This window comes from Stenella coeruleoalba (assembly GCF_951394435.1).
Source record: "Stenella coeruleoalba genome assembly, chromosome: 1".
Lineage (NCBI taxonomy): Eukaryota > Metazoa > Chordata > Mammalia > Artiodactyla > Delphinidae > Stenella > Stenella coeruleoalba.
The window spans coordinates 22,182,392-22,192,407 of NC_137169.1; the positions used below are offsets into that span (position 1 = coordinate 22,182,392).

The 10,016-nt window shown below is 51.0% G+C and overlaps 1 protein-coding gene and 1 long non-coding RNA gene across 3 annotated transcripts; one reads left to right on the top strand and one right to left on the bottom strand.

The window, feature by feature from the left end:
* Positions 1 to 112: 112 nt before the first annotated feature.
* LOC307183939 lies at positions 113 to 3,512 on the bottom strand. 2 transcript variants are annotated; one of them, XR_013827638.1, is made up of 6 exons: positions 2,740 to 3,512; positions 2,245 to 2,300; positions 1,646 to 1,691; positions 1,214 to 1,298; positions 821 to 873; positions 113 to 236 (listed from the first exon to the last, which is right to left on the bottom strand). It is a non-coding gene; the product is annotated as an uncharacterized lncRNA (long non-coding RNA). The 2 variants fall into 2 exon arrangements; XR_013827639.1 differs by having other exon boundaries at positions 1,592 to 1,691; positions 2,740 to 3,509.
* Positions 3,513 to 8,219: 4,707 nt separating this feature from the next.
* RAB42 (RAB42, member RAS oncogene family) lies at positions 8,220 to 10,016 on the top strand (the record flags this gene model as incomplete). The annotated part of the gene is made up of 2 exons (XM_079914698.1): positions 8,220 to 8,798; positions 9,593 to 10,016. The coding sequence occupies exons 1-2, from the start codon at positions 8,560 to 8,562 to the stop codon at positions 10,014 to 10,016; spliced, it is 663 nt and encodes a 220-aa protein (XP_079770824.1). The 5' UTR covers positions 8,220 to 8,559.

Below are 10,016 nucleotides of genomic sequence, written 5' to 3' on the forward strand. Positions count from 1 at the left end.
AGATCAACCTTTTCTTCAGATATTGAGACTATAATTCATTCTGAGTCTTACAGAGTATTTAAATAGGGAATAACCAACAATCTGAGGGACATCAAGAAAACTGACACAAACATACATCCAGGAATCTTTTATTGGCCACTTGTATGCCAGGTACCAGCATCAGAAAGAAAAAAAGGTGTTTCCACCTCAAAGAGCCCCTTGTCTCTTCATTTGCCTCTTCCTGTAGTGTTTCTCTCCTGAAAAAGAAGTGTACACCAGTGTGTTAATAATGCCGCAATTAATCAATGCCACCCAGGTTTTCCTAAGGGCTGGTCTCAGTCCCATATCCGCATTTATCATCCATAGATGTCCACTCAGATTAGGTTTCATCCTGGACCAGTCACAGCCTGAAAAAATACCTTGAGCTAGAATAGAACCACTCTCCCAGGAGAGGGGTGGGTAAGACTCCAAGGTTACCAAAACCAATAAGCATGAGCTCAAGCCATTACTGCATTCACAGTAGTCAGCCCTCGCTGTAAAGACACAGGGCTGTCCCTTCTGCCACATTCTACTCTGCAGGTGTGTTCTTGGCATTTAGCATAGGCAAATCCAGCAGACCAAGTCACACTGTGAACATTTATTTTTTGTCCTACGGTTATGAAGAGCCAACAAATACAGCACACAAGGCCAGATGTAAATGATATATAAAAAAACGACTTTTACACACAGACCTGAGTAGCCTTATTATCTACTGGCTACACTGCTTAGGGTGATACCAGTGAAATACTAATGGAAGCTGCAAGGAAGTTGTGTGAAAGCTTCTGGCAGACATTCAACTCACCCAACTCTGTAGATCCACAATCGCAGAAGGCGGCAGCTTTACTGGTAACAGATCTTAGGAGGGAAAAAAAAGAACACTCGATCAGGAGTCAAGAAAGCTATGGATAAACCCCTCCCAAATACAGAAATATTAGTCAGCAATCACTATACCAGCTGCCCAGTTTCACATACAGCCTCCCTTTAAGCCTAAGATTATCCCATTTTACAGGAGAGGAGGCAAAAAGTTCCAAGAGAATTCAACCTTGTTTGAAACTAGCCCACATGCTATATAAACAGACACCATGAGCATAGCTTCAGTACTACTATTCCTCCACTTACGACCACCAAGACCAAGGTTCAGATCTGATGGGAAAGGGAACCGGAGGGTCAGGCTGTCTTCAACATCCAACTTTACCTTATTCTAAAGCATGGCTCCAGCAACAAGCTGGTCTTTTCAGATACTTCAGTATCAGGCACTGCCAGTAAAACGTGGGGGCAACCTGCAGAAAAAAAGTGTGGAAGCTCTAAACCAAAAAGTTGATCCATACACAGAAGCTGACTTTTTTGATGGAAACACATGGACTCAGGTGGAAGGCTTCCAGCCCAGGTCCTGAGGTACTATAGGAAAGGCGAGTGGCAGCTGCAGGTATTATGCTGACCCGTGCTGTCAAAGTCTCTCCAAGTTGCTCTTGCATGCAGTTGGAGAGCCCATGGCCACAAGCCATAGCCCTTGGGAACATGCTGTACTGACCCACTAGGTAGCTCCCAAATTACGTCCCTACAGAAAACCTACCAGGTCCTGAGGCTGCTGTGTTCCATCACTGTCATGACCCCAGTCTTCACTCACCAGAAAGGTCAACTTCAGTCATCCTGGAATCTTCAATCTGGCACAGCTAAAAGGAGAACACAATTGTCCTGAATGATCTTAATCGTTCCCTTCATTTGGTCTTCAGAACTACCGTTTTTTGACTAGCCTTTGGTCCTAAGTACTGATGCCATAAGCTTTTCAGGGCAATGACCCAAAGCACGACCAAGATCTGCAGCACCTGCCACGGGATTTTCCCAGTACAGATATCTAACCCACCCCCATCTACCCCTCCATGCTGGTTCTTGGTCTCTGCAAGCTACTTCTCAAAAACCTTATTCTGTTAACTCTGTATGCATGACCCCATCAGTGGAACATTTCTGCTGGCCTCTGGAAACGTGTCAACTCTAATAAAGGTCTCTGGCTATACCTGAGAAATGGCAGGTACAGTGGGAGCTGTCTTTTCCTGAAATGTTGCAGATCAGTTACAGCAAACAGAACAGCGACCGTCAAGGAAAACTGTCACTCTGGGCTCCTTTTTGACCACAGCAGCTATGTGGAAGCAGCTGCAGCTTCGACAAGGGCCACAGGGTAATCCAGGTCACAGGGCAGGCCCAACACTGTGTAGCCCTCAGACTCACCTAAATCCTGTACATCAGGACTTATCACCAATTCATCTACTGGGACACTCTGGAGACTAAAAAAAGAGAACAAACATCATATAGGTCCCAATCACCACTTTGTTTTACTATATGCCAGTGTTGTGTCTCGTTTATCTTCACTGGACAATTTTATCATCCCCATTTTTTATAAGACTTAGACTAAGTTACTTACCGAAAGTTGTCTATCAATGGAAAAACTGACAAACCTAGGATTCAAAATAGTATCTGAATGACTAAAGCCCATCCTCCGGAAAACCTTGTCCTTATACCCACCAAGGTGACTTCCTTAACATGTGCTGTGCAGCCAGATAATTTAAATGAACGCACGGAAGGCACCTGCCCAAGATCACCGAGCAGCTAGCTGTCACAGGCCTATTCAAGGTCTGGCTGACTCCATCACGTGGTCTCCCCCCAAATTAAGCCTCTTCAGTCCCAGAACTGCCGTGCTCCCGGCGGCCTGCCCGCGTTACTCACCCGTCACACCGGAGCACAAGGCCCTGCGGACCGAGAGGGGAGCAGGGCGCGGCCCTCACAGGTTCCGGCTCCTTTCACTGCGCATGCGGCCAATGTGGCCTTCCGGACCTTGATCCGACCAGGTCGGCAGGCCAGGGTCCTCCGTGCTGCGCTCAACATCCCCCAACCTCGGGAAGCAGGTCCGGCGAGTGTGTCGGCGGTGGCGCCGAGGCTAAGGCCGGGTACGGCGGAGGATGGGCGTAAACCTTAGCAGAGAACGCGAAGAGCCAAGAGAACAAGGACGCGGTAACCGGAGAAAAGGGTAGCTGCTCGCCGAGAAGGGGTTTATATAGGTCCCGCCCTTCGCGGCCGCGCCTGACAGTTGGAGCTGCGCGCCGCGCAGACTGCTGGGAATTGTAGTTCTTTCGCCACCAGCGCGGGCCGCGTGTCTGGCTCCCAGCCCCAAGCGCGTGCGGGGCGAGACCCTTTTCACTCAGATGGAGATACCTTGTGGTTTCTTCCGGACCGGAAGAGGTTCCTCCTCCTTCCTTCAGCATTCAGTGAATGTCCAATACCGGGCACTGGGCTCACAGATACCGCTGTGCCATCTGGAGTTCAGTCCGGGGAAGACTTTCAACATCGAGAAGTTAACCGTTAACCCTGTGAGCTGAGAAAGGGCTGCGTTCAGACCGCCGTGGGCACGTGGAGGAGCAACGACTGAGTGATTTCGGGGAGGAGCTCTGTGAGGTCTTCTCGGAGAGGGATCTTGGGGAGGGCTTCCTTCCCAAAAGTAAGAGGCGACTGATTACTCATGAGATGAATGCATTATTTATTCAAGCCTCATCTCTTCCGCTGATAGATAAATTTTATTGAGTGCTTGCTAAGTACACTGTGCTCCATTATCTCAGCTAGTTTTCATTAACCCTGTGTGTGGGTATTATAATTATGCCTTTTTCACACAAGGAAACTGAGGAATGGATCACACAGCTAGCAAGTGAGTTAAGGACTGGAATGCGGAAGTTCATCTCAAACAGCACACTCATAATCACTGTGCCATGTGCACGTTTTGTCCATAGAATGAATAAGCGTCAATATAAAAACGTAGTAATTGTCAAGAATTAAGCACCTATTCTGTGCTTAATCTATTCATCAGTTTTCATCCTTACATACACTTTAAAACGTTTTTATCCTTACTTACACTTTAAGAAGTGTTACTATTATTCCCATTTTGTGGAGAAGGCGACAGACTGTATGAGGGTTAAGAAACTTTCTGATGACTTCCAAATGTGTTTCCGCTTTTCTTCTGAGCTCCAGACTTGATATCCTGCTGCTTCTGTGACATCTACACTTGGATGCCTATTTATTAATAGGCTTCTCAGAACACAGTCTTTCCTCCTCTAGACCTGCTTTTCCCCATCTCAGTAAGTCCTTAGGGTGACCCAGGACCCCTCTTCTTCTAATATGCCACTTCCAATGCATCAGCAAATCCTGTGTTCACCTTTAAGATGCGTCAAGAATCTGACTATTTCTGGACTTCCCTGGTCGTCCAGTGGTTAAAAATCCGCCTGCCAATGCAGGGGACACCGATTTGGGAGGATCTCACATGCCGCGGAGCAACTAAGCCCGTGAGTCACAACTACTGAGCCCGCGTGCCACAACTACTGAAGCCCGTGCGCCTAGAGCCCGAGCTCCGAAACAAGTGAAGCCACTGAAATGAGAAGCCCGCGCACTGCAATGAAGAGTAGCCCCCGCTCACTGCAACTAGAGAAAACTTGCGCACAGCAACGAAGACCCAACCCAGCCATAAATAAATAAATGTGAAAAAAATGAAACTGTAAGTCTCTAAAATAATGAGACTAAGGCTCATTTAGCTCTTATATTTAGATCTATGATACATTTTGAGTTAATTTTTGTGTATCATGTGAGGTAGGAATCAAGGTTTGGTTTTTTATTTATTGCGTATTGCCTATCCAATTGTTCCACCTTCAATTTTGTAAAAGATCATCTTTTTCCATCTAATTGCTTTGGCAATCAGTTGACCATGGGCTTCCCTGGTGGTGCAGTGGTTGAGGGTCCGCCTGCCAATGCGGGGGACATGGGTTCATGCCCCGGTAAGGGAAGATCCCACATTTGGAATAAAAGTTGAAGTCCCCATGATTGGCCTCTGAAGCCACAGGTGATTGCTCTCATTGCTCACCACTTGCTCCCCCTTCATTCAGCTCCCTCTCTCTGGCCTCTGCTCTTGGCATATCCCTTACCTGCTCCAACCTCAGGGCCTTCACTCTTGCTGTTCTTCCTGCCTGGAACTGTCCTCGCTGTATATCACAGACAGCCACGCTGCTCGCTCCCTCTCTTCCCCTGTTTTTCTGTTCAGATGTCACCTCCTCGGACCACCCTATTTTTTTTTTTTTTGGAAGATTTTTTTTTATTTTGATGTGGACCATTTTTAAAGTCTTGATTGAACTGGTTACAATATTGCTTCTGTTTTACGATTTGGGGTTTTTTTTCTCTGCAAGGACTGTGGGATCTTATCTCCCCAACCAGGGATCAAACCTGCGCCCCCTACATTGGAAGGCAAAATCTTAACCACTGGACCACCAGGGAAATCCCTGGACCACCCTATTTTGATATAGCACCTGCCACCCTTCAAGCTATGGCTTGTTACTTATAACACTTATTGCTCCCTGTCATCACATTTTATATGAGTTTATTTTCTGTCTTCCCCATTACAAGTGAGCTCTTCAAGAAAAGGAATTGTGTCTTTTTTCCCCACGGCTGTTTAAGTGCCAAGTATGTAAAAGATGGCCAGCATTTATTGAAATAATTACTAAGTGAATGAATTAATGAATGAATAAAACTTGGCCAAGGCCACATAGCTAGTAAGCATCATTTGGAACTAAAACTAAGATCTGTCTAATGCAAATGTGCACCTGCTACGATACACAGTAACCCCAGAACCATCCTGTGAGGTGGGTGCCATGATTTGCCTCACTTAGCAGAAGGGGAAACAGGGTTGGAGAAGGGAAATGACTTGCCCCCTGCGTCACATAGGGAGTCCATGGCAAAGTCAGCTGACATCTGGATTCCAGCACCAGGTGCAGTCAGGGACAGGCACATGACCCCAACCCGCAGCAGGAACGTCTAGGAGAGGAAGTTCAAGGAGTCCGATGCTGACAGTGCACTCTGCCCACATGCTGACTGCAAAGGCTTCTGGGACGTCTGGGTTCAAACTGCCTTTCAAGCTGTTTCATGCCTCTGCCTTTGCCCAGCTGCCCCAGCATGGAGTGCGCTTCCTCCCTGACCTCCCCAGCTCCCACTTGTTCTTGGAGACCCAACTTCAGCTTCACCTTCTCCAAGAGGTCTTCTCTGACCCCGTAGCTCCCTCAGTCCAGCTCTGTTGTGGTGTTTGAATGAATAAATGAGTGAATGAATGAACGAATAGCATTTATCCACTTTTATTCATTCATTCATTCAACCATAAATATTTACCAAGTTCTACTTTGTGCCAAGCACTGAGGATACAGCCACTGGTCCTTGTTCTCAAGAGGCCTGAGCCTAGAAGGGAGACAGTGGACAAAAGGGCCTGTGACCTCACTGGCCAGTGAAGTAGGGGTTAGTTACCCTTTGATGAGCAGAAGGGGAGTGTTCCTGGCAGAGGGCTGAGAAGAGGCAAGATGTTCAGCATGGCTGGAGCACCAGTGGTGGGTAAAGAAAGGCGGGGGTGGAATGGGCGGAGGAAGATCTGCACAGCCCTGACGCAAAAACTGTTTTTCCAGCTGAACAGAGCAAGGTGATAAGAACATCCCGATGGAAGAATTAGTGGGGCAGGTGGGAGTGGGGCAGACCTTCCTGGTTTGGGCAGAGCTGTCCGGGCGGGTTCCTTCCCCAACACACATACCCTAGCTGATGCCCCCCCGCCACCCTGGAGGTGGAGGCAAGCAGAGACTTGGGACCCTTCAGGCTAGTGCAGGTGACCAAAAGCCAGGATTACTAGGAGACCTAACAGAATGTCTTCTCACAGATTTGCTTAGAGTTAGCCACAAGAAAACCTGGGCCTTCCCAGGTCCCCAAACTGTCCAGCCAGAAACAGACTTGCAGCTAGTCTGTCTTCGTGCTGAGTGATCTTGGGCTGGTTACTTAACTTCTCTGAGCATCAGTTTTCTCATCTGTAAAAAACACTGGGCAGGGGGGCTTCCCTGGTGGCGCAGTGGTTGAGAGTCTGCCTGCCGATGCAGGGGACACGGGTTCGTGGCCCGGTCTGGGAAGATCCCACATGCCGCAGAGCGGCTGGGCCCGTGAGCCATGGCCGCTGAGCCTGCGCATCCGGAGCCTGTGCTCTGCAACGGGAGAGGCCACAACAGTGAGAGGCCCGCGTACCGCAAAAAACAAAAAAACAAACAAAAAAAACCCACTGGGCAGGGACTTCCCTGGTGGTCCAGTAGTTAAGAATCCGCCTTCCAATGCAGGGGACATGGGTTCAATCCCTGGTCGGGGAATTAAGATCCCACGTGCCGCGGGCAACTAAGCCTGCACACTCTAGAGCCGGCACACTGCAACTAGAGAGAAGCCCGCGTGCCACAACGAAGACCCAATGCAGCCAAATAAATAAATATTAAACAACAACAACAGCAACACTGGGCAGACTAACAGCTACTCACAAGGTTGTGTAAGGAGGAAATGTGATGATATGATGGTTTGCATTAGTGAGAACTGCTTCCCAATTTGCCACAACAAGTTAAACTGGTAACACCCGCCCACAGTGGGATAGTGGGATTAAACCAACAGGCAAGCTGTTTGGGACCGACCGGAGCTCCAGCCTTTATGTCCTGGGTGTCAAGAAGGCCAGACTGGAAAGAGTGGAGTACATCTTGAATGCAGATGTACCTGCTTTACCCTTGCCCCTAATCCAAGTGGGACCTGACCACTTAGACCTGGTCCTTTGGGAACTTGCTTTGCGGTCCCCTTTTGTGACATCAAGGGGTAATGAAGAGTGAGACAAATCTGGATGTGAGGCCCAGCCCTACTGTGACCCGAGACGAGCCACACATCTGAGCTTCAGTCTCCTCAGCTCTAAAATGGGCACACTCTGGCCTTCTCAAAGGGTTGCTGTCCCAGAGCATAAGGAACTGACCATCTCACCTCATTAATGTTAGCTGTCCAGTTCACAAGCAAACTGCACTCCCTCTGGAATCGCAGTGGTCTGCTGCCTGTGTGCAAGTCCCTCTCTGGGCCCTGGGGCCCTGTGCAGGCAGGAGGGGAGGAAGCAGTGGGTGCTGTTGAACGTTGACCCTGAACACTGAACGGGAGGCCCCAGGCCAGGGCCAGTGGGGGTCCAGGAAAGGGGCACCTTGCGGGGAAAGAGCACCTATAAACCAACTTTCTTCAGGGGTGTCTCCGGGTCCAGCAGCAGCAGGGGCCCGACTGGGGGACTAATAGAGAGTGGGGCTGCAGAGAGAAGCCACCCCAACGGATGAATACAGTGGACGCTCTGGTGCTGCTGGTCCCAGGCCAGTGCACGTTTGGTTATCGGTCCTCCCTAGTCCTTCTCCCCACATTATCTAGGTTAATCTCTTCATCCGTGAAGTAAGGGCTATCATCTCCATTTTACAGAGGAGGAAACTGAGGCTCGGAGCAAGGAAGTGACTTGTCCAGGTGTTTCCACCGGGCCCGGTGGTTTCCTCGGGGTCCGGGCCCACCCCCGGTGCTGAAGACGCCCCAGGTTCTCCAGTCCCGGGTCTGGGTGGCTCAGCGGCCGCCCTGAGGCGGGGGCGGGGCCCTGCGACTGGGCGGGGGCGGGGCCGCATAGTTGGTGGCTGGGACCCGGGAGGCCAGACGTCCGACATGGAGGCGGGGGGCTGCCGCTACCAGTTTCGGATCGCGCTGCTGGGGGACGCGGCCGTGGGCAAGACATCGCTGCTGCGGCGCTACATGGCGGGCGCGCCTGGGATCCCGGAACCCGAACCGGAGCTCGAGTCGGTGCCCACGGTGGGCGTCGAGTTCTACAGCCGCACTCTGCAGCTGCGGGCCGGGCCGCGCGTGAAGCTGCAGCTCTGGGACACGGCGGGCCAAGAGCGCTTCAGGTGCGCGGTGGGTGGGAGGTGGGGCGGGGAGGGACGAGAAGGGGCTGGCGTGAGGGGCCTCTGGCTGGGGCGGGGTCAGTACTGGTCCACCTGGGCATGGGGATCCCTCAGAGGGGTCAGCCTCAGTGGCCCAAGTAGAGAGCTGGGGGTCTCTGCCCTGGGCCTGGGTCCTTCACTCTTGAGTCCTTCATCCTACACATAACAGCAGGTTGGGGCTTCCCTGGCGGTCCAGTAGTTAAGAAACCGCCTTCCAACGCAGGGGGCACGGGTTCGATCCCTGGTGGGGGAACTAAGATCCCGCATGACTCCTGGCGCGGCCAAACAAACCAAAAACACAAAAAACAAACAAACAAAAATAAAGACCTGGCGCCCTCACCAGAGGGATGTTCGATATTGAAACTTGGAGGCATGAATGACCTGGGTGCTGAGAGAGCCCACAAGAGGTCAGAGAGGGAGGTGTAAAGGAGATGTGAGAGGAAGAGAGATTCGTGTTGGCCATGAAGGATGTGTAGGAGTTTGCCAGGCAGAGAGTGGGGAAAAAAAGGCCTGAGATCAGGAAAACATGAGGCTTCCTCTAGGAATGGAGGAATGGTCAGGAGTGTACGGGAATCAAACTGCTGACTAACTGGGGAGCACACAGTCACTTGGGAGAGACAGATACGGGGAAAGAGAAGCACAGGGCAGTGTGAAATGAGCTTTGGGGGTGTGAGGCAGTCAGTGTACAGAGGGCGTGGTCTTGCATCGGGTGTCTTGAAGGCATAAGCCCCTGCCAACTTACTCCCTCCCACCGTCAGGTGCATCACCAGGTCCTTTTACCGGAATGTGGTGGGTGTCCTGCTGGTCTTTGATGTGACAAACAGGAAGTCCTTTGAACACATCCAAGACTGGCACCAGGAGGTCATGGCCACTCAGGGCCCCGACAAGGCGATCTTCCTGCTGGTTGGCCACAAGAGTGACCTGCAGAGCACCCGTTGTGTCTCGGCCCAGGAGGCAGAGGAGCTGGCTGCTTCCCTGGGCATGGCCTTCATGGAGACCTCCGCCAAAAATAACTGCAACGTGGACCTGGCCTTCAACACCCTCACTGATGCCATCCAGCAGGCCCTGCAGCAGGGGGACATCAAACTGGAGGAGGACTGGGGGGGTGTCCGGCTCATCCAGAACACCCAAATCCCCAGGCCCCCCAGCAGCACACAGCACCCGGGCCCATGCAAGTGTTGA